The sequence below is a fragment of the Rattus norvegicus genome, chromosome 1 (genome assembly GCF_021556685.1).
Source record: "Rattus norvegicus strain SHRSP/BbbUtx chromosome 1, alternate assembly SHRSP_T2T, whole genome shotgun sequence".
Classification (NCBI taxonomy): Eukaryota; Metazoa; Chordata; class Mammalia; order Rodentia; family Muridae; genus Rattus; species Rattus norvegicus.
In genome coordinates this window covers 183,576,665-183,603,125 of record NC_141534.1, presented here as the reverse complement: position 1 = coordinate 183,603,125, position 26,461 = coordinate 183,576,665, and the positions used below count along the sequence as shown (strand labels likewise).

The window sequence follows — 26,461 nt, the reverse complement described above, 5'->3', positions numbered from 1 at the left end:
GGAGGGGTCCTGGGGTAGCTTCCCCGAGAGGCCCCTGGCGGCGCCTAGACACCCATTCCCCCCGGGCAAGCTCTCCAGCCCGCAACCTCCCAGCAGCTGCCTCGCAGGCACCACCCTCGCCCAGCCCACCACCTCAGGTAGACCATCCGTGTCAGCCAATCGTAAGGCGCCCAAGCACGGGGGCGGTGCTTGTACCATCGGAAGTGACGTACAGTGCTCGGCTAGCCGCGGAGTCAGTCGAAGCTCTCCTCAGCGGCCGGCTGAGCCAGCTGAGGCGGGAGAAAAACATGGCTCGGACCTTTGAGGGCGCGAAGGCTTGGGTTGCGGTGGAGACTGGGGCTCCCGTAGCGTGAGGTAAGAGGCTGCCGGTGCGTGCGAAGCGAGGCCTGGCGCTGCGCGGCCGCTGAGGGACTCAGAGGGGAGGGACCGCGGCCGTCTTGCCCCTGGGTCACTCCATCCTCTCTGACTCGTTCCTCAGGGCCCCGTCCCCTACCCGGCGGTCGTCAGCGCCCCGCGCCAGGCCCCTTTGTCGCGGGCCGTCGGACGCTGCTGTCCCTCGGGGGGAGGGGAAGCCACCCCACGGTCCCTCGGGACAGTGAGGGAGCCGCGGCGGCGGTCCCAGGCTCCGGTCCCGCCTGTTCTGGAGAGTTGCTGTTGAACTTCTGCTATGGCCTCTTCCTCCTCTTCTCCCAGCTCGGCTTTTGGAGCCGCGGATAGTTCTTTTTCTTCTCCTGAGACCCATCACCTCGTTACCTTAAAACAAAAGTCCAGGATCTACTTGCTTTGGGAAGGCAATAATATCTGTGTATATTTTAGCGTATCATCTTTTTGCTAGGGCATTAGAGTAAATATTTAACTCTTCCTGAGTGACTGAGGAACAAGAAATAATTGAAGAGGAGGGGAGCGTATACGGTATTGTTTGTGTTGTCCTGATAGAAGGTGAAGTTCTAATTATTACATTTTTATTTTAGCCAGTGGGTGTTTTGAATTGAGTGACACGAAGGAAGCATCCCTGTTTGAACAAGATTACTTAAGAAGTATTCCCAAATCTTACCAGGTACGTGTCAGGAGGAAAACTGCCTTGGGAAAAACTTACTGAGTGTGGAACATCACAAGCCACCAGGTCAGGAAATAAAAGGCTATATTCTTTAGGGGTTGGTGAAGTAGCATTGGGGAAGGGAGGTTGCACAGAGGTCCTGGAACACTGGTTCCAGGGAAGACTTTGTACTCTTGCCTCTTTGATGATGGTTCATTCTCCACAAGAAACTGTTACTCAGCTCTGCTGTCATTATGGAATTGGTGTGGGCATTCAAGGTTAAAGACCACGCTGAAGTGCCTTGGTTGAAATTTTCAAGTTTTTGAAGCTGTCTGCATGGTTGGCATTCAGTGTTTTGAGTACTGAGAAGCATTGTAACTGATACAAAGATATTTGTTAACTCAAACTTCGTTCCAAAGTGTTTTTTAACCTAGGTACAAAATAAATACAGAGCTTCCACAAATCCCCACGAGTGCTGGCTAAATTCAGATTCAAAAGCAGGTTGCCTTGTGAAGACCTCTGTTGTTTTGGGCTTGGTGGTGTACCCTGTAATTGCTGTTCTTGTCTGCATTGTAGACCTATGGTAGAGGGAGTCAAATTTAAGGCCAGCCTAGGCTATGTGATGAGACACTGTCTCTGAAAGTAATAATGATAAAGTAAGGAAAGTTGTGTTATGATTTGTGTACTTGTTGCCTGCAGTTTAACTTGCAAACATTATACTTCAATGGTCTCAATCTCTTTCAGTTTTCTGGAGCATAACGGTTGGTGGGTTTGCCTTCAGGCTTTTAGAAACAACTAACTTTCTGTAATTAGCTGTGTAAGCGTATGAGTCTTTGTTTGCATCTGTTTAGAGCTCCAAATTTTCCATTCAGTTTTATCTTTCTGTGTACATTGCTGTGCCCAGGAGTAAATCCAGCATATTGTTTGGAATGTAATAAATTAGGCACATTCAGTACATTTGTACCTAAAGACAGTCTGATTTCTAAGAGCTCAGAGTTTGCATCACAGCATCACATCAACCCTTCAGATCAGGAGAGGTGCAAAGCACTTTCTTAAAATGCCTTAACAACATACCTGTAGAGATCAGCCTGAGCTACGGAATGAAATTGTGACTATCTTGCTTTGATAAGACAACTTAATCTGTTTTACTAATTGATCATATTTTCAAAACAAATTTGAGACAGGCAAATGCTTAAAGGTGTTTTAGTGTGCTTCATTTACACAATTTGGTGATTTGTTTAATCTGGACATACACATCCTGCCCTCCCAGTACTAGAGATTGAACCTAGGGCCTAAGCAAGCACTCTACCACTGAGCCATATCCACTTTGGTTTGGTGGTTTCATTTGATACTTGTAACTGAGTTGGGCTACAAACCAACCTCCAGAAACTGGGGAGGGAGGAAGGAGAAGAGAGAAAGAAAGCAAAGAAGAAATTGTTCAGTCCATCTAGGAAGACAGGTTAGCAAATTCTAACAGTGATGGATTCAAAGTTCCAAAGAAGGATGTGATCTCCTGGGATGGAAGGTGAAGAAATGAGCAGGTCTGAAGAGAAATATTATGCTCAAAATGAGGCTTACAGAATGAGTTCTTTCTATTAACAAGGGCAAATGGGTAAAAGTGATCAGATCCTAAGCTCTCTTCCATTACCTGCAATTAATAAGGTAATTGAGAAAAGTGCCTAACAGCTCTGGTATGTATTCATACTCAGGTATGGTATGTACTCTAGTTTTTGATAGTATTTATATACAATATTCTTTTAGTAGGAATCATATTCACACCTGGGAATTCAGCTCTCAATAGGGGTTTCCCACATTCGTAGAACTATGGTTGAAGCTAAGAAAAAAAACTCTTTGTTTTCCTTGCTTATGTGGGGGTCACAGTTTTGTTTGTTTGCTTGCTTGCTTTTGTTGCTGTTTTGAGACAGGGTCCCTCTGGTTATCCTAGGACCCACTACACATATTAGGCTGGTCTGCAACTCACAGAGAACTACCTGTCTCTATCTCTAAGTGCTAAGATTAAAGGCATGCACCAGCACATTTAGCCATGAAGTCAGTTTTTATATCTTTATTTTGTGTATTTCTGTATACCTTGAATCTTTTTTGCAATATTATTTCTTTATTTAAAATTTAATTTCATATATATATTATGATATTTCCATCCTCACCCATTAATCTTCTTTTATCTCTTCCCTTCCCAGTGAACCTCTTCTTCCTCCCAACAACTTTCATGTCTTCACTTTTCCCTTTTGTGGAAATTTTAATTAAGGTTGTCTGCATGAGCATGGATGGGTGGTTATTTACTTAAGTAAAGGTGGCTAGCCAGGGATGGTACCACTGAGGAATATGACTTCCCACCCCTGGCAACCATTCCTATAACTCCTTGAGAGTGGGGTAGGTTTATGGGTCCCTTCCAAATCCATGATAGAATGTTAATGGGCCCAGTCTTATGCAGGTCTTGTGCCATGCTTCTGTGAGTAATGGATACATGGCCATGTCACGCCCTGAAGATTGTTTTACAGTATTCCCTCCCATATTCTGGCTCTTAAAATCTTTCAGCCTTTCTCAGTATTACCTGAACTTAGGAGGGGTGGAACTGATGTCCTGTCTTAGGCTGAGCCCTCAGCAGTCAGTTGTTTTCAACACATTGACTAGTCATACAGCTCTGCATTAAGTTATATCCATTGTAAACAGAAGCTTCCTTGACCTACACTGAGAATAGCACTACAACATAAATATCTAGGAGCAGTTCAGTACTCTGTCCACTTAGCAAAACAACAATAATAGGTTCCTCTCCTTGGGCTTGTAGTAACCTCTCTTCCATCCATTTACAGTACAATTACAGGCATGAATTCCTATGGAGTGGTCCTCAAATCCAATTAGAAGCAGTTGGTTGTCCCCATAACAGCTGTGCTGGCTAATTTGCATCAATAAAGCAGGCTGAGCAAGCTATGGGGAGCAAGCCAGTAATCAGTGCCCTCTCCATCTGCTCCTGCCTCCAGGTTCCTGCCCTGTTTTGAGTTCTTGCCCTGCCTTCCTTCAATGATGAACAGTGATTGGAAGCATAAACCAAATAAGCCCCTCCCACCCCCTGTCTGCTTTATTGTTCGTGTGTTTCATTACAGCAATAGTAACCCTAACTAAAACAACAGCCATGCAACTATTGCATCAGTGGGCACGTCTTGGCCAAAAGATTGGTATTGTAGCTCACAGGATTCATAGCAGAGTAAGGGTGTTGATAACATTTCTCTTGTAGTAACCTGCACAATGCCTTCTGAGATCATAAAAAATAGACAGCAAGGAGGAAGTTTCCAGCTCAGTTCTAGCTTGATGTTTGCATGTCTTGCAATCAGAAATGTTTTGTGTCTTCAGCGATAGTGTCTTACTACTAAGATCTGGTTAGCAACTAAAAGCAATAGCAATAACCTATTATTAAGGGGGAAGAGGAGCTTTTGCTACTTCCTTATCCAACAAACCGATTAAAGGGTATCTTATACCATCCCTCGCACTAGGATTTTTGTTTTAAATTGTTGGGACATTATTCATTTGGGATCTTACTGTGTAGCTTTGGTCTGGAATTTTCAAGGTTGAGATGCCTCAAACTCAGAGATCTGCCTTCTATCTCCTGACTGCTGAAGTTAAAGGCATGTGCCACTATGCCTAGCCTATGTCTTCTTTCCGATATGATAGATTAAAAAAGAACAAGATGTACACATAGACATTTTCACAGTTAAGGGAAATAAATGCAACTGTGAACTACTTTCTGGGTTTCTTTTTTGCTTTTGTAGATAGGGTCTCATGAAGCCTATGCTAACCTCAGATTGTAGGTGAGGAGGACCTTGAAGTCTAGCTCTTCCTGTGTTCTAACAAGTGTTAGGATGGCAGGTACCACCATAACTGACCTTGGATTTCTTTTTAACTATTTTGGTACAAAATAAATGGAATTTTAAAACTTTTAAAATAGATTTGAAAGCAGTTTTTGTTGGCTTAGCTGTAGGTATTTATCTTTGAACTTTGAGACTATATTAAAATACTATTTAATTAACATCCTTACTGTTAAACAGTAATGCTTTCTGAAAGTCTTACTGTGAAATGGAGTCATATACTTTAGCTCAGATTGGCCCAGAACCTACTATGTAGGACCAATTGGCTTTGAATTCATAGTAGTTTTCATGCCCCAGCCCTTCAAGTACTGCATTATAGACGTGAAGCACCGCATCTAGCTTTAGTATTGAGATCCAGTCTTTCTATGCAATACAGGTTGCCCTGGAACTAACTTGCTGTCCTGTTTCAGCCTCCTAAGTACCTGGGATTACAGCCATGCACCAGTATACCTAGCTTAACAGTTACACGATAGAAAAAAGCAAATATTTTACTTCGTTTGATATAGTTGAGATTTGTTAGAAACAAACATTAGAAGTAGATAACTTAGACCAGTGGTTCTTAACCTGTGGGGTGCAACTCCTTTGAGGGTTGCATGACCCTCTTTTACAAGGGTCACCTAAAACATCAGAAAACATTAGATAGATATTTACATTGCTATTCATAATAGCAACAAGATTACATTATAAAATAGCAACAAAAAATGTTTTGGTTGGGGGTCATTTCTACATGAGGAACAGTGTTAGGGCTACAGTGTTAGGAAGGTGGAGAACCACTCACTGAGACCACAACATGAGAGCCTGATGTATGCATTGATTATAGCTTACATAATGCTGTTATTCCTCAAGACCGTATTATTCAGATAAATAGTGAATATTTTTGTTTTCTTGAAGAAGAAAAGGAGGTGTAATTATTTTATGACTTATTTAGCAAAGTGTCTAGAAAGGCACTATTTGAACCCAGGTCCTGCAATACTGGCCCAGTGTTCTTTTCATTGTGTTTCTTAAATTGGTGTTTGAATATTTACATATGTAACATGTAGCACAGTTTTGGAGTATGTATTAAAGAATAAGCAAGTTTATAGTCCAACCTGGAAAGACCAATTATAATCCATATGACATTTTTCTGAGATAGGGTCACAGAGTGCAGGTTGGCCTTGAATTTGCTATGTGGCCTTGAACTTTTTTTTTTTTTTTTTTTTTTGGTTCTTTTTTTCGGAGCTGGGGACCGAACCCGGGGCCTTGCGCTTCCTAGGCAAGTGCTCTACCACTGAGCTAAATCCCCAACCCCGGCCTTGAACTCTTAATCTGCTTCTACTTCCCAAGTACTGGCATTACAGGTGTGCACAGCTGGTTCTTTCCTTCCCTTTCTTCTTCCCTCCCATTTTGAGACAGGGTCTCAAAATTATAGCCTGTGCTGGGCTTGAACTTAGAGTAATTCTACTGTCTTAGCTTCATGAATGTTGGAGTTACATTATATGCCACTACATGTATCTAATAAATCATTATTAAAGTTCCACTGTGTAACGAGAAAACAAAGCAAAACCACAATCTTCTTTCCAGGTGAGAGGAAATGAATGAGAGGAGACTCTCAAGTGGAGATCAGCGCTGGTAGTGCCTTCTGCTGAGGAGGGAATGACACAAGACTGATTTTGTTTTTGTTTCAAAAAATTCAGTCTACTTAGAAATCAGGAAAATACTTTTCAAATGTTCTATTTTCAGTTTGGGAGAATAAGTAAACATGTATGCTCTTCCCACTAGATAAGCTCTTACAGAGATCTAACTATTCTTAGAAACAAAATCACAGTGCCGTGAGTAACTGTAACTGCATTGGTTTATTTATTAGGCCACTTTATCTGTGTTCATAGTAGAATGTATGACTGTTCTAACAAACACTTAATAGTTTAATGTATAAATCAGTTTTAGACTGCAGTGCTAAGTGAGAAAAGGATGCTTTTTAGCTCCAGGGAATATATAGTGTTGTACTTTCTTTTCTGTTCTGTTCTGTTCTTTCTCCCTCCCTTCCTTCCTTCCTTCCTTCCTTCCTTCCTTCCTTCCTTTCTTTCTTTCTTTCTTTCTTTCTTTCTTTCTTTCTTTCTTTCTTTCTTTCTTTCTTTTTGGAGGGAGTGGGAGACAGATTCTCACTGTCAACCTAGAGTAGACTTGAGTGCCTTCCAATCCTTCTGCCTTAGTCTCTGAATGCTGAAATTACATGTGTGTATCCCATATTTGACTTGGAATGACCCTCTTTTGTCAGAATAGACCTCTTCCCTTCCTCCTTTTGCATGCTAGATGAGTTTTCAGACTAGATTTTGTACATGTTCTCACTCTGTAGCCTAGGGTTGGCCTTAAACTTACGGCATTTCTGCCCCCAGCCTTGTAAATGTAAGGATTATAGGTGTGAAATACTACATACACCCTACTAACTGCAGTTGGTTTTTTTTGGTTTTTGGGTGTGTGTGTGTGTGTGTGTTGGGTTTTTTTGCCCCACTCATAGTTACTGAGGTATGTTTTACATATGAAAATCCATAAATCTATTTATCTAGACATCTGTGCACCCAAACTGAGCACTTCTGTTGATGATGGAAAACAGCAGTCACAGAACTGCACAACAGCAGTTAGGACAGAGAATGTGGGACTAGGGATATGGCTCCATTGCTAGAGTTATGCCTAGCATTTGTGGAGTTCTTTGATCAAGCTTGATGGCTTACACCTGCAGTCATAGTGCTCAACAGATAAGAGGTAAGAAGATCAGGGGTTTATGGTTATCCTTTGCTACTTGGTATAGTGAGTCTGGGGCAACCTGAGCTACACAAGGATGCTGTCAGCAAAAAGGAGGGAGGGAAGAAGGAAGAGACAGACCATATTTTCACCACTCAAAAAGATTGTGTCTGTTTTGAGTAACAGTCTAGTTTTGTAGATCAAACTGGCTTTGGCTTTGAACTCTTGATCCTCCTGCCTCAGCCTCCTGAGAGCTAGGATTAAAAGCATGTAACTCTAGACTCGGTGGGTACACGATACTGGGACTTTAACACAGGGCCTTGCACCTACTAGATGAGAACTCTGCTATTGACATTCAGTCAGTCTGTCTGTCTGCCTGTCCTCCCCCCGCCCCCCACACACGAACATTTGCTCATTTATAGTTTAGTGTCATGTTATAATGTTGTCTACACCACTGTCTGTTTAGAAAAACTACTGCAAAATGAGACTGCCCACTAAGTAATAACTATCCATGCTCCTACCTCCTATATTCCTTAATAACCATTATTCAACTTTCTGTCTCCCTGTCTTCTTATTCCAGATATTTCCTGCATGGAAATAGACTGCATTTGTTCCTTTTGTTTGGTTTATTTCACTTAGTATAATGCCCTTAAGGATCATCCATGTTACAATATTCTTCATTACTTTTTATGCCTAGATGATATTCTGTTCTGTGCATATGCCACATTTTGTATATCCATGCATTGATGGATACATGGTTATTTCCACCTGTTGGCTATTGTAAATAATAGTGTTTATACCAATATTGCACAGTTTGGACCCCACAGTGTCCTTTAAACAGATTTGGTTCTTTTTTTTTTTTTCTTTCTTTTTTTTTCCGGAGCTGGGGACCGAACCCAGGGCCTTGCGCTTCCTAGGCAAGCGCTCTACCACTGAGCTAAATCCCCAACCCCCCTTTAAACAGATTGATGTGTAAATTAAATCTGTTTTTGGTGCTTTTGATTAGGAGTAGAATTGATAGCGCAAACAATAATTATGTTTACATTTTGAAGGAAGCACACAAAAGTGTTTTTTAGAATGGCTGCCCCATTTTGCATCCCTTACTAACAAAATATGAGAGTTTCTGCATATATTTGCTACTACTTCATATTTTCCATTATAGTTTCCATATAACTGTCAAGTAGATTTGACGTGTGACTGGTTGTAGGTTTGTATCTCCCTTCTGACTAGGGTTGCTCAGCATATTTCATGGGCTTGAACTTCTTAGTGTTTACAGCACATCAATGCTTATTTTAATGATTGGACACACACATGCACGCACACACATATACACACATACACATATATCTATACATCATATTCTTCATGCATGCTAGGTAAGCACTCTTATCAACTAAGCCACATTCCCAGCCTAACTCAGTTTTTTTTTTTTTTTTTAAAGATTTATTTATTATTTATTATAAGTACACTGTAGCTGTCTTCAGACACACCAGAAGAGGGCACCAGATCCCATTACAGATGGTTGTGAGCCACCATGTGGTTGCTGGGATTTGAACTCAGGACCTCTGGAAGAGCAGTCAGTGCTCTTAACCACTGAGCCATCTCCCCAGCCCCCTAACTCAGTTTTTTATTATTACTGTTTCTTTGTAATTCTTAGTTGTATTTCTCAGTTTTAATTTTTCTACTCTTTTAAGCCATGTTGGAAATGGAGGCATGTTTTGTAATATTTAACACAAAAGATTTACTGTTATTTGTCATGTTGAAATTTTGGTAATGCCAAAGTATATTTAATGATTCATGTCAAATGAATGAACAGAAAAGTAGTACAAAGTTCAGTAATTATCTCCATCAAGAACTTCTGTTGGGAAACCAAGTTAGATTGCAAACTTTGTGGTTAGCATGTTGCCTTTCAGAAGAAGCTTCTTTCTGTGAGTGGGTCTTCTCTTCCTTGAGCTTCCCCCAGCTCATATATAATAGATCCCTATAGACACAGATGGTTGTTGTGGCTGAGTGTCCTGGATGTTTAGAATGTTGAGAGTGGGGGTTGGGGATTTAGCTCAGTGGTAGAGCGCTTGCCTAGGAAGCGCAAGGCCCTGGGTTCGGTCCCCAGCTCCAAAAAAAAAAAAGAACCAAAAAAAGAACCAAAAAAAAAGAATGTTGAGAGTGGAACAATGATTAGTGATAATTAGGTTACAGTATGCCATGCTTTTTGTCATGACTTAGTATACTCCTCGTTAGTATACTTGTACAAAACATTTTGAATTTTAAATTTTAAAAATAGGGGGCTGGAGAGATGGCTCAGTGGTTAAGAGCACTGACTGCTCTTCCAGAGGTCCTGAGTTCAAATCCCAGCAACCACATGGTGACTCACAACCATCTGTAATGAATCTGATGCCCTCTTCTGGTGTGTCTGAAGATACCTATAGTATACTCATATAAATAAAATCTTTAAAAAAAAAAATATGAGCTAGTAAGAAAGCCTAATGGGTAAAGGAGCTTGTCACCAAGCCTGACAACCTGAGTTGGATCCCTGGTACCTATGTGGTGGAGAGAACCAATTCTTAAGGTGCTATGGCATGAGTACCCCTACACACCTCACACAACAACAACGATAACAATAATATTAATAATTTAACTGAAATAAAGACAGGTAAGATTAGTTGCCTTCCACTTTATTCTTGAACTTTCATGCTCCTCTATTTACAGTTTGTTTGGCAAGCAGTTTACCCATGAGCTGTCTCACTGCCTCTCACCTGGCAGGTACCGGAGCTCTGGAGAGTCTTACCTGCATTTTGGTCTTTTTGTTTGTTTGTCTTCCTCCTCTTGAGACAGGGCTACACTATGTATAGGTGGAGCAAGCTGACATTAAAATCAATAGTAATCCTCCTGCCTCTGGCTCCTGAGGCTGCAAGTGCAAGTGTAAAACACCATGCTGTGCTTTACCTGTCTTTAAGATCATGAAGAATCTTGGGGAAACTTAATTTTTCCCATGCCTAATTTTTTTCCACTACTGACTAAAAACAACATCCACCTTACCAACAAAATGATTCTTTGTTTTTCTGTTTCACATACTCTCTAAACTCAGCATGTTTGTTTAAATTAAACCACTTCTAACATTTCCACTGCCACCATCCTTATGCCAAGCCATTGCTAGTCCCCTCATTTATCTGCATATTTATCTCTTGGATCTCCCTGTTTCCCTCCCTCTCTGCCAAGAAATCCATGACCCATTCCATGCTAGGCAAAACTCTGTTATTGAGCTATATCCCAAGCCCTCGAGTTTTGTTTTTGTTATTTTCTACAGAACAGTAGGGAATTTTGAACAGTGTAATTTCATGTGCTTAAAGTTTGTCTTCCTGTTATAGTGTTAAGTACAGTAAAGTGTCTCCAACACTACATACTCTTATTGTCAGATTTTTCAAGGTTCAGTGAAGGGCAAAGAAGTTTGATATGTAATCTTAATGATTGAACTTTTTTTTCTGTTTTGTGTCTAGACATTGAATCTTAATCCTTCAGCCTCAGCTAATTTAATCTCCATCTTTATCAAAACATTTTACCAAATTCATAAAGTAAAGTTTGATTCAAATGAAAAACTTTCATTGTGTCAGACTGTAAGGCAGACATATTACTGCACATTTAATATAAATTAAATTAAGAAAGAATTAAAACTTGCAAATCAAGTTTGATGTTGAAATGCTGGTGTTTGAGTAGATCTTACCATTCAGTGGATAACAACTTCATTTACTTGAGAAATTGGTTCCCTGAGAGGTGAAATGCCTAATCAAAGCTGAAGTTTAGCTATGATAAGACCCAGTAATCAGTCTCAATCTCAGTCAGCTGTTGTCCCCCAACCCGAGCCCTGTCTTTCTCTGTCTGTGTGTCTGACTCTCTCACTTTAAACTCATGGCAGTCCTTTCTCAGCCTCCTCACTGCTGAGATTACAGATGTATGCCAGTGGTTCTCAACCTTCCTAACCTGTGACCTTTTAATACAGTTCCTCATGTTTTGGTGACCCCCAACTATAAAATTATTTCATTGCTACTTCATAACGTTAATGTTGTTACTGTTATGAATTGTAATGTCAATATCTATTTTCTGGTGGTCTTAGGTGACCCCCATGAAAGTTTTGTTTTTCTACCTGCCCCCAAAGGGCTTGCTACACACAGGTTGAGAATCACTGCTCTATGCCCTGCTGTCAAGTTTGTTTGGTTATAGTTGTTTATCACAAGGGTTATATAATATATGAACTAGGTATAAGTAATGAGTATAGTAACTTATTATAAAAATCAAGGAGGATTCTGATTTAGATTATCTAGGTATTTAAAACTTAAATAAATCTTCTCAAACTGCAAATAGATAAAAAGAATCATGACATCTCATCAGTAAAATATAGATTCTGAACACTGATGTCCTATAGAACTCTGTTGTCAGTCTCTCTAACCAGCTTGTCCTGTCTCTAGAAAGTTCTTACAGTCCTGCTTCCTGTCTTTTGTGTTTCAGATCTGCCTTACTCATCTCACCTCTGAAGGCATAGTGCCCATAAGATTATCCTCATGTCATACATGAACTGTACATTGAAAGGCAGCTCCCCAAACCACCCTTAGGTTTGATAATCTGTTAGGATACATAAACCATATAGAACAATGTTAAACTTGTGGTTAATGGTTATTACAGGGTAAGGATAGATTAAAATCAGCTAAGGAAGAGCATGTAGAGCAAAGTCTAGGAATGTTCCCAACGTGGAACTTCTAGTAGTTTTCCCCTGTGAAGTAAGTTGTGTTAAACTCCTAACTATCAGTATGTAATAGTATACCTGGGGTATTGGCAACCAGGGATTCTCACATGAGTTTCAGGGACCATGCTTCATTGCATAGGCACAGTGGTAGAGTGCCCATGGTGTTGTTGAACTCAGTCTCCAGATTGAATTAAGATTACCCTTTATCACCTAAAGTTCTTTCTACCCCAAATCATATAGTTGGTTATTACATATGACCAGTCACACACTAAGCAATGACATTCCTATTAGGTATGCCAAAATAGGCTTCCTTTTGGACAAGGCTAAATTATTTATATATAATATATAAAATTACAGCTTCTTTCCTCTAGTCAGGCATGGTAACAACTGACTAGAAGGGGAAGCAGGAGTTCAAGGCCAGCCCAAAATACATAAGATAAAAATACAGCCCTTCGGGCTGGAGAGATGGCTCAGTGGTTAAGAGCACCTGACTGCTCTTCCAGAGGTCCTGAGTTCAAATCCCAGCAACCACATGGTGGCTCACAACCATCTGTAATGGGATCTGATGCCCTCTTCTGGTGTGTCTGAAGACAGCTGTAGTGTATTTATATAAAAATAAATAAATTAAAAAAAAATACAGCCCTTCACAAACAATCCTTTACTTCCTTTAAGAATCATCTATGGAATAATTTGATTTGATACTAACTTCACGAGTATTACTAAGGGAGTTACAGGTAGTTGTGAGTTACTTGACATAGATGCATTGGATCTCATAATTTCTCTCTGGGAACTGAACTCTGATCCTCTTCAAGAGCAGTACATACTTTTAACTACTATTTCTAGTCCTGTGTAATTTAATTTAATTTAATGTTTTTGTTTTGTTTTGTTTTCTTTGGTGATAAGGATTCACTATGTAGAGCAGGTTAGCCTTGAAGTCAGAACTTTGTCTCTGTCTCTGCCTCCTGAGTGCTGGGATCAAAAGCATGTGCCACAACACCTAGCTTAAGTGGATTTTTGTTTGTTTTTGAAACAGGTTCACATGCAGTTCTGGTTATCCTGGAACCTAGACTAGGCTATCTTCCAACTCATAGAGATCCCCCCCTGCCTTTGCCGCCCAAGTGCTTTAATTAAAGACATGCACCACGGTGCCTGTCCCTGAGTGAAATTTTAGGACAATGTATTTCAATAAATCTGTTTCTCATAAAGTCGCTAAAAAGCCTTTCAATTCCCTCAGGTTTCTGTGCTTTTTATGAACTCTTTCCAGTCCTTATACTATCTATAGATTTTGACAATACTGACCATTTTCTTAGAACACTTTATTCCTGTATTTCTCTATCATATCTTTTCTTGTTTTTGTGTCCTACTTGAGCATTATTGGGTTTCTTGATTTCTCTCTTTTCTTTACAGTCTCTAAGGGTGGTATCAATTGCTTTTTTGTCTTTAGGTCTTCAGGTGTTCATAGATGTCACCTGGGGTTTTCTTTTTAATCTCTAGTCAAATTACTCTCTTGAACTCTAGGCCAAGCAGAGAGGACGTATACTCATAGGAACTTCACAGTAGTAATGTATTTTGATCCAACTAAAAGGAATCATGTGGCTTTGAAAAAACAAAGCATGTACATACATGATTGTCATCTGATTGAGAAAGAAATTGGTAGCTTAATGTTTGTCCAATTTAAGATAGCTCCCAGGCTAGAATATGGAGCTTGCTCAGTACATGTGAAGTCTCAGATTCAATCCCTAGCACTATTCCCAAATCCCTAGAAATACCAAGATACGTGGGGCTCACAATACACTTTGGGAGGCTGAGGTAGATGGATTACCAGGGTTCATGACCAAATTTTGTCTCAAAAGACAAAACATTGAGAAGAAGAAAAATATATATAATTATATTTTGGTTCTATATAAGGTGTATATTAAATATATTCAGTTTAGACTTGGGTACATCTCAATATGCAAATATTCTAAAATTTGAAATAGTACTTATCCCAAACATTTCAGATAGAAGGGTAGTCAGCCAGTATTTTGACTTTGCTATTTGATTCTGTTACTTCTTTTTCTGACCTTATTGTACTATCTAGAACTGGTTAAAATGCTGAATTAAGGTAGTAGGTGGTTGACAATCCTGCATATGAATAATTTCAAGGTTTCCCATTAAGTGTGAGTTGTTGATATCTTCAATGAAGGAAGGAACTTCCTTTCTGCTTATCACCAGTTAAAATATCTACCATAATAAGCACATTTTATTTATAGTACTTGTTTTAATTTTTTGTTTTCGTGACAGACTAGTCTTGAGCTCTGTTGTGTAGCTGAGGATGCTGTGGTTTGAATTGCAGCAGCCCCACATAGTAACTAACAACTCTTTGTAATTCCAGTACCAAGGGGGCTTGACACTTTCTTCTGGCTACCATGGGCACTGCTTCCATGTAGTACACAGACATATGTGCAATTTGAAGTACTCATACACATAAAGTAAAATACATAGCTGAGGATGGCCATGAACTCCTGACTTCCCTCTACCTCCTGAGTTCTGGGATTGCAGGCTTGTGCTTCCACACCAATTTTAATTTTTCTCTGCTTGGTCATTATTGCCAGTAGCTTACCAGTTTCCTGTTGTATCTTTGTTACTGTTTTTTTTCCCTCTGATCTTTATTAATCTCATCTATTTTGACTATAAAGTTTTAAATTTCATAAAATAGTTTCTTAGTTCTTACTTGCCCATTTATGCGTGGGGAATATAGTTTGGTATACAGGCTTGGAGTAGTTTAATTGTTATTGTCTCAACAAGTGAAAGTATATTAGCTAGCTTTACTTTTGTGAACTGCTTATTCAAACCCTTTCATTTTACTACAGTATTGTCAATTATTTTCCCCTATTGGTTCCTTATTATACATTGGAGGATTAATTCCTGCTGTACAGTGTAAGAAATTCTTTTCAGGTTATTGTTTCCCACAGACATTTTATAGTTAATCTTTTTGTTTTTTGAGACAGGGTTTCTCTCTGTAGCCCTGACTGTCCTAGAACTCGCTCTATAGACCAAACTGGCCTCAAACTCACAGAGATTTGCCTCCTGAGTGCTGGGATTAAAGGCTTATGCCATCACTGCACAGCATGGTTATTTTATTTTTTATTTCGATTTTCATCATTGAGCAGAGTGCAGGGTACATAGTATATATATAGGAAACATCATTGAGGAAGTGAACCCATTTCATGGTGCTTCCCTTTGTCATTAATATTAAAATGTTTACGTACCAGAGTGGAGAGATGACTGAGTGGTTAAGAGTACCTAGTATCCTTGCAGAGAGTTTAGTTCAGTCTCCAGTTATATAGCAGTTTATACCAATCTGTAACTCCAGTGCCAGGGGATCTGAAACAGTCTTCTGTCCCCTGTGGGCAAAAATACAAATACAAATGGCACACATACATACATGTAGGCAAATATTCATATACATAAAAATAACTTTTAAAAATGTATGTACCCCAAATGTTATGAAAATTTCATGTGGTTTATAGGTTTTGAACCAAGATAGGGAGGCCTTCTCTGTGCAGTAGCTATACATAAATTCTTATTTTTTCTTTTTATGACTTTTCTTTTTTTTTTTTTTTACGGGGCTGGGGATCGAACCCATGACCTTGTGCTTCCTAGGCAAGCGCTCTACCACTGAGCCAAATCCCCAACCCCCCTTATGACTTTTCTTACACCTAAATATATTTTTAAAAATGTTATACCTGTGAGTGTTTCACCTGCATGTATGCATACACACTTCTTGCATGCCTGGTGCCCTCAGAGACCAAAAGAGAGCATTAGATCCCTTGGAACTAGCATTAGAGCTAGTTGTAAATTACCATTTGGGTTCTGAGAATTGAACCCAGTTCTTATGCAAGAGCAGCTAGTGCTTTTAACTGCTAAACCATCTCTCCAGCCACCACATACGTACGTACGTACGTACATACATACATACATACATACATACATACATACATACTCTATATTGTTGATTATGAATGCATTCTCTGTGGTAGGTGTGAATGCATGCAGATGCAGAGCCCAGAACATGTCATAAGGTGCCTTTCTTTCTCACTTTTCTACCTTATTTTGAGGGATAGGATCTTTCATTGAGCCTGAATGTGTCATCCTGTGTATACTAAGAAGGCTGGTTAGCAAGCTCCTGGACTCTGCTTGTCTCCACCCAAATGCTCCGTTTTTTGGGCATATGCTACAATGCTCAGGTGTTTTGTTGTTGGGTTTTTTTTGTTTTTGTTTTTGGTGGTGGTGGTTTTGTTTTTGGTTTGGTTTTTTTGGTTTTGATTTTTTAAAGACAGGGTTTCTCTGTGTAGTCTTGGCTGTCCTGGAACTCCACTAGGCTGGCCTCAAACTCATAGAATCTGCCTGTCTCTGACTCCCAAGTGCTGGTACTAAAGGCGTGTGCCCCTACACCGGGTTCCATGCTCACTTTTTATGTGGATGCTGGAGATTTGAACTCAGGTCCTCTTACTGAGCAAGCACTCTTACCCCCTAAGCCATCTCTCTAGCTCCATAAATGCATTGTTTATAGAATGTTGAGTTTATAATTCTAGAATATTGTTAATTGGAAGTTACATAATTTTTAAAAAGTTACATAACATATAAAAATTATGAAGACTGCTGGGGATATAACTCAGTGGTATGTTATTGCCTCAGATATCTCAGTTGCCTCAGATATTTTTGGTTTGACTTCTTTTTTTTTTTTTTCCCCTTTTCTTTTTTTCGGAGCTGGGGACCGAACCCAGGCCCTTGCACTTCCTAGGCAAGCGTTCTACCACTGAGCTAAATCCCCAACCCCTTGGTTTGACTCCTTCCTTCCTTCCTTCCTTCCTTCCTTCCTTCCTTCCTCCCTCCCTCCCTCCCTCCCTCCCTCCCTCCCTCCCTCCCTCCTTCCTTCCTTCCTTCCTTCCTTCCTTCCTTCCCTTTGTTTTTGTTGTGGTTTTGGTTTTGGGGTTTTTCGAGACAGGGTTTCTCTGTGTAGCCTTGGCTGTGCAGGAACTTACTACATAGACCAGGCTAGCCTCAAACTCAAGGAGATCTGCCTTCCTCCACCTCTTGAGCACTGGGTTCAAAGGTGTGCACCACTACCATCAGGCTGGTTTGATTAAAATAAAATTACAATAAATTAAAAAAAGATATGGTAGCTTTTCTGTAAAGGCTGTATTATCTATAGACTTAAATAAAAAGAAAATCTGTTTTGCTTTGTTTTGTTTCCCAAATGGTAAGCATTTGAATTGCTTCTCTGCCTTGAGGAAGGAGATGGCTATTGGGAACTGTTTTATCATACATCTTGTTACTGTGCAGAAGGTATAATGCTTGTTTGCCCTTTTTCTCTGCTAAACCTTTTCTTCTAAACTATGACTCTGGACTGTGCACACATGTGACTAGTTTGCTGGGTGTGGTGATGCAGGCTGGAATCCCAGTAGCATTAACATGTAATCTCAGCAACATGGGAGAAACAGAAGGATTAAAGTTCATCCTTAGCTACTTAGTATGTAGCTAACGTAGGCTCTGCTACATGAAACTCTGTATCAAAGAACCTAAAGCAAAGGCTAAGTAGTCTCTTGGGATACGGAAGTATAAAATAAACATCAAATTCCAAAGACTCAATACTAAAAGAAGAAAATACTTTTATTTATTTTCATATTGATTATCTGTAATGTGATAATTTGGATATAGTAGAAAAGTATGTTAAAATTATTTCATCTATTCGTTTTTATTAATAAAATTGATGACATTTTAAAATTTCCATTTAAACTCTTTGTCTTCCATTTTATCTTTGTGATAAATTAGTGTTTAATACCAAAGTACTTGGTTTATCCCTTGAGATGAGTTCTCCTTCCCATGAATTAGAGATAGAATATTCTCTTTTCATCTACTGGTATTTCTGTCTTTAACAGAGGTGGAACATCTATTTTTAGTTCTCCGTTGCCATATTCCTTCTAGTGTTCAAGATAATTGCCTCTCCCTGTTTATTCTGAACCCAACCATCTGATTTTTTTAAGTAGAAGGTGAATCATTAATAAAAGGTTCTTTTTTGCCTGATTTTTCTTTTCCAACTTTTTTTTTATTTATTTTTTATTTATTTACTTTTTTTTTCCGGTCATTAAATTTTTGACTGTAGAAGAAAGAACTCTTGTCCTTCAGTGAAATTATAAATGTGCCAGTCATTTGTTGCTGGTAAATTAACCAACAAATTGTGTGTGTTAATGACCACATAGAGGTGCTACCTGCCTTGTATAGAATTGAAGCAAAGTTTATCACTGTCTTCAGACACACAGATTCCATTATAGATGGTTGTGAGTCTCCTTGTGGTTGCTGGGAATTGAACTCAGGACCTCTGGAAGAGCAATCAGTGGTCTTAACTGCTGAACCATCTCTCCAGCCCCACAAAATTATCACTACAGGAAAAAGTAGTTCAAGATTGAGGAAGAAATTTGATATTTATGATGAATAAGTTATGGTGATTTAAGCCTATACTGGTTCCAGGTAATTTAAAAGTGTATCATCTAAGTTAGTAATGCTTGAATATATTCCACACTTGCTGCCTGCTCTCCATAGATAGAAATGTGTAGATACTTAACCACAATTTTTACTAAGCATTAGTAACTGCAATTTCCACAATTGTATGTGTGTGGGGTGTGTGTGTGTGTGTGTGTGTGTGTGTGTGTGTGTGTGTGTGTGTAAGTGTAAAAGCCAGAAAGCCAGAAGTCAACCTTGGTTGTTGGTACTGTCCGTCTTTTGTTTGAGGCAGAGTCACTCACTGGAAGTTAACTGAGTAGGCTAGACTGGCTGACCAGTAAGCACCTGAGCACCAGGGAGCCATCTACCTGTAACTACCTCCCCAGACTTGGGATTACAAGCCTGTACAGTCATGCATGGGTTTTTATGTGGATGCTTGGGATCAAACCTAGGCACAGTGGCACGCACTTTACTGACTGAACCATCTTCCCAGCTTCATAATTTTATTTCACATAGTGGCCTAATCAGTCCCATATCATTGTCATATTAGAATAGTGTCTAGTTTTTTTAAATTGATTTTATTGTCTGAGTATTTAAGACAGATTTATGCAACTAGAGCAGAGGCTATCGATGACTCATACTTTGAAATGAGAGGAGGACCTGCTTAGTTTTATAACAAGCCAATGAAATTTGTCTATCACAGGTGAAATTTAGTATCCTCATCATTTCTGAGCCTCAAGATGCCTGCAGGCTGAGACTGCTTTTTTAATCAAAATGCTAGAGATACTCAGGGATATCAGGAGCAAGGCATTTGGACTTAAGGATTCATAAAATTTTATTGCCAGCTACAAAGCTAGACCTGTGACACACCAGAGTCCCTCAGGATCACACTGATTTCTGAAGGCGTCAGGCCTTTTTTGGCCATTTTGTAAATATGCTCCTGACACTCAGATGTCACCTTCAGCCAGGTGGGAATGTAGGCAATAGAGCAGTAGAGCAGAGCCAACCACAGGCCCTTTCAGGGAGCATGCATATAAACTACGATGGTGACTGGCAGCAAAGAGAAGTGTGTCTATTGTTAAACTACAGTCATTGCTTCTTCATTTTCTTAGTATCTTTTGACATTGAGTTTTTAAATTGTGTATGTGACAGAGTTTAGAAGACAACCTCTAAGAATTGGCTTTCTTTTCAGGAACTGGCATTCTCTTTCAATCATGTAGGTACTGAGAACTTAACTCAAGTTGTCGGGTTTTGCTGTAAGAGCCTTTACCCACTGGCCCTGTTTCTTGTTTTTTTGACAGAGTCTAGTTATACAGTATAAGCTGGACTGGGAACTCATGGTTGGCACCCCTGGAGCTCCCTAGAACTTCATTCCACAGTGTTCTTTAGGGAGCCAACAGGGCCTGGCTAACTATCTTGAATTGTTAAGATGAGAAAGCATTTAGATGAGTAACAAGACTGACTTGTTTTATTTTTCCTGAGGTTTAAATTTAAATTGTAAATGAATGTCGATCACAGAAGGAGCAAGGAACTTTTAAATGAATCCCTGTGTTTTAGGGTATGCAAATGGTGTCCAAAAGTTTGATTAATTAGTTTAATTGCCCTCTTTTAGAGAATTTTAAAGTAGCTATGGCATTTGTGATCAGCAAGTGGTTACTGTGAAAGTTAGTGAAAAATATTAATTATTGCATTTTTTCTTTAATCTGACTTAATTTTTTATCTATAAAAATGAGGCACTTTGAAACAATTCTCACTTGTAAAAGATCATCTATCTCTCTTTTTTTTAATTAAAAGAAAAAGCAATTTTTTAGGGCCTTGTGAGATGGTTCAGTGTTTTAAAAGCACTTGTTCTTTCAAAGGACCTGGATTCCATTCCCAGCACTTGCATGGCAACTCACAGCCGTCTGTGACTCCAGTTTCATGGGATCCAATGTTTTTTGGTAATTTCCATGGATACCAGGCATGCATGTGGTCCACAGATATACATGTAGGAAAAACACCCATCAGATAACATAATAATAAAATTAATAAGAATTTGAAATTTTATTAAATGTGAGTCGGTGTTTTGTACACATGTATGCATACTATCTAGTGTTAAAATCAGAGTGCCAGAAATGAGCGTTGGATCCTCTGGAACTAGAGTTATAGTTAGGAGCTTTTGTTTTGGTGCTTGGAATTGAACATGGGTCCTCGGAAAGAGCAGCCATTACTCTAGCTCCTCCCTCTGTCTTTTTTGACAGGGTCTCATGGTTTTTTGTTTTCTTTTTTTTTTCTTTTTTTAATGTATAAAATTATTTATTGTCAATAAATTTTTATTTAAGTGGTTGGTTTGATTTCTTTGCTGTCCTTCCAGGCACTCTGAAAATAGCCCTTTCTCAAGGGCATCCAGTTGTACTTTTTAGCCCTGCATAATAAGAACATGGGAGTAATGGGATGAGTAGTCAGTATTCTAGAACCATCTACATATAAAGTAACAACTGGATAAAGATTTGCTCAAAAAATGTTCTCAACAGGTTATTTTGTTTTCTTTTTATTGAACAATAGATGGCTTTTTTTTTTCTTATATCTATCCTGATTACAGTTTTTCCTACCTCTATTCTTTCCAGTGCCTCCTACCTCCAACCCTCCTCCCCAAATCTGGTTCATTTCCTTTCTGTCTCTCAGTAAGAAAAGAAACAGGCTGGAGATGGCTCAGCTGTTAAGAGCACTGGCTGTTCTTCTAGAGGTCCTGAGATCAATTCCCAGCAACCACATAGTGGCTCATAACCGTCTGTAATAAGATCCAATCTGGTGTATTCTCGTATACATAAAAGAAATAAATCCTTTAAAAAAACAAGATTCTGGGGTTGGGGATTTCGCTCAGTGGTAGAGCGTTTGCCTAGCAAGCGCAAGGCCCTGGGTTCTATCCCTAGCTCCGAAAAAAAGAAAAAAAAACAAAAAAACAAGCTTCTAAGGAAAATAATAAAAATATAACAACATAAAATATAAGATGAAACAAAAACTATCACATCAGGGTTGAACAAGACCAAAAAAACAGAAAGAAAAGAGCACAAACAAGAATCAGTGTTGGCCTTGAACTGGCAATGTAGCTGAGGATGACCTAGAATTCCTGATTTTTCTACCTCCATTTAGAATGGTTTTCTTAGATGCATATTTTCATATGTGCTGAAAAGACTTAAGTTGTAATTTTTTATGGGAACATTTTAAGGATAAGTTTTATAGTGATTTTAACTGCATATAAATTGAAGTGTAATCTAAACTGATAAATTGAGTTATGATAAAATTTTTGAGTGGAATATTATAGCTCTTTATAATTTTAAAGCTTGCCCTTCTATTCTAAGCTATGCTATTTTGTACATTTTTAACATTTTGGGGGTTATAACAAAGGCTTAAAAAGTTTTTAAGAGATTTTGATCAAGTAACAGTTATTTATTTTGTTGACTGATAAAGTTTGCTCTTGGCCAGTATAACAGATAACAAGAAGATCATTACTATTTTGACTTTTTAGCTGTGTAATCATTAGCCTTGCTTTGGAAATATGTGAATGGTACTTATGTAATTTCATGGCAGGAATAAAACTAGAGTGCCACTGGGAAATGATAGCCATTTTGAGAGTGGACATGACGCCTTTTTAACTTCATTTGCTGTGCCAAGTATTTTGATAAGTCAGGAAATGGGGTAAAGTAAGTGTGTTGTTTAAGCATCTTCTGAACCTAAGACTGGATAAGGTGTTATGAGCTTTTACATTAAGATTTCATGAAACCTTTCATTGTTTTTATTTAGTGTGTAATTTTTGTAACTAGCTTCAAAATTTTTATTTGTGTTTTGAGACAGCATACTACTAAGTAGTACTGACTGACCTAGAACTCACTATAGAGACCATGCTGGTCACAAACTCAAAAGAAATCTACCTGTCTCTTCCTCTTAAGTGCTGGGGTTATTATAGATCTTTGTCACCACACCCAGCAGGTTTAAACAAAATAAATTTGTGTTTAGAAAATCTAACTGAGTGTTATGTTTATTTTTATGTATAGGTCCTGGTATTTTGGAAGCCACAAGAAAAAAGATTAAGAGATTTGGTCTCTTGTGGACATGGCTCAGATTTCCAACAACAGTGAATTTAAACAGTGTTCATCTTCACATCCAGAACCAATAAGACCCAAAGATGTGGACAAAGCAGAAGCATTACAGATGGAAGCAGAAGCCTTAGCAAAATTGCAGAAGGATAGACACATGACTGACAGTCCAAGAGGCTTTGAGCTGTCTAACAGCACTAGACAAAGAACACAGGGTTTTAACAAACAGGATTATGATCTCATGGTGTTTCCTGAGTCGGATTCCCAAAAAAGAGCATTAGATATTGACGTAGAAAAGCTTACCCAAGCTGAACTTGAAAAGATATTGCTGGATGACAATTTTGAAACTAGAAAAACTCCTGCATCGCCAGTTACTCCTGTTCTGAGCCCTTCATTTTCAGCACAGCTATATCTTAGACCTGCTGTTCAAAGAAGCCAGTGGCCCCCTGGATTATGCGGGCCTTCCACATACACTTTACCTTCTATTTATCCTTCAGCATACAGTAAACAGGCCACATTCCAGAATGGCTTCAGTCCAAGGATGCCTACTTTTCCATCTACAGAGTCTATATATTTAAGACTTCCAGGACAGTCTCCATATTTTTCATATCCTTTGACACCTGCCACACCATTTCATCCACAAGGAAGTTTACCAGTCTATCGGCCACTAGTCAGTCCTGACATGGCAAAACTATTTGACAAAATAGCAAGTACCTCAGAATTTTTAAAAAATGGGAAAGCAAGGACTGATTTGGAGATAGCAAACTCGAAAGCTTCAGTCTGCAATCTACAAATATCTCCAAAGTCTGAAGACATCAATAAATTTGATTGGTTGGACTTGGATCCTCTGAGTAAGCCTAAGATAGACTGTGTGGAAGTGTTAGAACATGAAGAAGAGAAGAAGAATCCAGTTTTGCTAGCAGAGGATCCTTGGGATGCTGTTCTTCTTGAAGAGAGATCACCAACAAGTCGTCACCTAGAAAGGAAGGTGAATGGAAAATCCCTTTCTGGGGCGACTGTAACAAGAAGCCAGTCTTTAATCGTTCGGACAACTCAAGTTACAAAAGCCCAGAGCCAGGTATCTCAGGTATAACCTCTCCTTGCTAACTTCTTAAATTCAGTAGCAAAACAGAGTGCATATTTGTGTGAATTGTTTTTTTGTGGGGGGAAATGGTCTTTTTAATCTTGCTTTTCTTTGCTTCCAAGACTGCTTTGGTTTTTTTTCTTGTGTAACAAAAGATTAAATATGATTAGGCCAACTGAAAATTTGCTTAGTTTTTTGTAAGAGTATAAAAACCTAGTTAGGCTGGTCTGGTTAGCACTGACCTCTAATCCCAGAATTTAGAATTCAGAGGCAGGTGGATCACTACGAGTTTGAGGCCAACCTGTTTGACTTAGTGTCTATGTAGCCAGGGCTACCTTGAGAAACTTTATCTCAAAACACAAAAATGAACATGCAAGACCAGCCTGGTTGAAGATTTGTCATCACTGAAGTGAGTTGAAGATATTCATGGTCTCTATTCTATGTGAACCTTTCTTTTTCTTATTTTCAGAGTGAACAAGGAATTCATTACACAAATTCTAATACATTTTCTTTTGTTATTAAGTTATGGAAGACACAAAGAAAAACATAACTTCAGAGAAACAGGAAAAGGGCCATTAACTGCTTCTCCTTAAATACCTGTATTGATAAAAGAAAGAATGAAATAGTAATGTAAAGGCTATAATTAGTTTATGTGAGTTTTTTAATTCTGTGAGTTTTTTTTTAATTAGGAATTTTTTAAAGATTATTTTTATTTTACGTGTGTGGGTGTTTTGCCTCCTATGTCTGTGCCCCACATATGTGCAATACATGTGGAGGTCAAAAGAGGGCATCAGTTGTGAGTCACCATGTGGGTGCTGGGAATTGAACCTGGTCATTACCAGTGCTCTTTAGCGCCTTTGAGACAAGACTCAAACTACCCTGAAACTTTGAACAGCCATCCCAGTAGAGCCTGCCAAGGTGCTAGGATTACAGGTTTAAAACATTGTTAGTTGGGCTGGAGAGATGGCTCAGTGGTTAAGAGCACCCGACTGCTCTTCCAGAGGTCCTGAGTTCAATTCCCGGCAACCACATGGTGGCTCACAACCATCTGTAAAGAGATCTGATGCCCTCTTCTGGTGTATCTGAAAACAGCTACAGTGTACTTATATATAATAAATGAATAAATCTAAAAAATAAAAAAAAAAGAAAAAGAAAGCATCACAAAAAAAAAACCATTGTTAGTTAAGGGGTAACTACAAATATTATATTTTGGCTCAGAAGAGAGTTGGGCACAGTTTAGAATTTTCTTTTTCAAATATTTTGCTTTTATATCCGTAGTTGTTGGAAATGTTTAGGATTAAAAAAGAAAAACGTTAACCCCACCTTTAGGAAGTTCACACCTTTAATCTGAACATTTAGGAAGTAGAGTCTGGCAGATATCTTGAGTTTGAGGCTACCCTGGTTTGTTAGCAGTTTCCAGGTCTACTAGGGCAACATAGTGTCTGCCTCAAAAGGAGAGAGGCTTGGGGGGCAGTATACCTGAGTGGGTATGGTAATTTTGTGTATAGTTTGTTGGTTTGTTGGATTTAGATTAGAGTTTCTCTCACTATGTAGCCCAGGCTGGCCTTGAATTCATGCTCTTCCTTCCCTCACTCTCCAAAGGACTGTATGTTTCAGACTGTTCAACTGTATATACTGTTTACATTCCTACTAGTAATGTGTGAAAGTTCAGGTTTTTCTGTGTTCTTTCTAGCACTTAACTATTTTCCATTTTAAGTTGATGTTGATTGTTCTTTCATGGCTTATATTTTTCTGTGGTACTGTGATCAATCCCAGAACCTTATGGAAGCTTAGCAAGCTTTCTACCACTGAACTATACTTTAGCCCCCCATTTTATGTTTTTACTGGCCATCTCTGCTTTTGGGGGAGAGGTACACATAATCATTTTGTTGTCCTGTTTGTTCATTTGTATGAGACGCTACTCTCTAAACTCACTATGCATTTCATGCTGTCCTCAAACTGTTAGCAATCCTCCTGCTTCAGCTTCCCAAGCACTAGCATTATAAATGAGTCACCATGTTAGACTGAAAAATGTCTATTTAAGATCTTTGTCTACTTTTTTTTTTAAAGATTTATTTACTTTACTTATATGAGTACACTGTAGCTATCTTTAGATGCACCAGAAGAGGCATCAGATCCCATTACAGATGGTTATGAGCCACTATGTGGTTGCTGGGAATTGAACTCAGGACCTCTGGAAAAGCAATCAGTGCTCTTAACCTCTGAGCCATCTCTCCAGCCCCTTGTCTACTTTTTAAAAGCTGAATTATTTATAAAAAATGAATCATAAAGATTCAAAGTAGAAACTGCCCAAATGTTAAACTAAAGAATGGGTTAACAAATAGAGTATATCCACGCAATGGTATACTTCTCTCTTAGAAAAAAATGAATGAAATCCTGATACTTGATACATAATGCTGAGTGTAGGATTGCAGATTTAGCTTA

At 38.9% G+C, this 26,461-nt stretch overlaps 1 protein-coding gene across 6 annotated transcripts in view; it reads left to right on the top strand.

The window, feature by feature from the left end:
* The first annotated feature begins 208 nt into the window (after window positions 1–208).
* Window positions 209–26,461, top strand: part of Pik3c2a (phosphatidylinositol-4-phosphate 3-kinase, catalytic subunit type 2 alpha) — a 105,889-nt gene continuing 79,636 nt past the window's right edge. For 4 of the 6 annotated variants that reach the window (XR_015630475.1, XR_015630478.1, NM_001108500.1 and 1 more), the window contains 3 exon segments: window positions 209–354; window positions 972–1,057; window positions 22,891–24,019. Coding sequence is in view for 3 of the 6 variants with exons in the window: in NM_001108500.1 (NP_001101970.1) it covers window positions 22,949–24,019 (1,071 nt within the window). In the remaining 3 variants the exon portion in view is untranslated. 6 annotated transcript variants of the gene reach the window in all.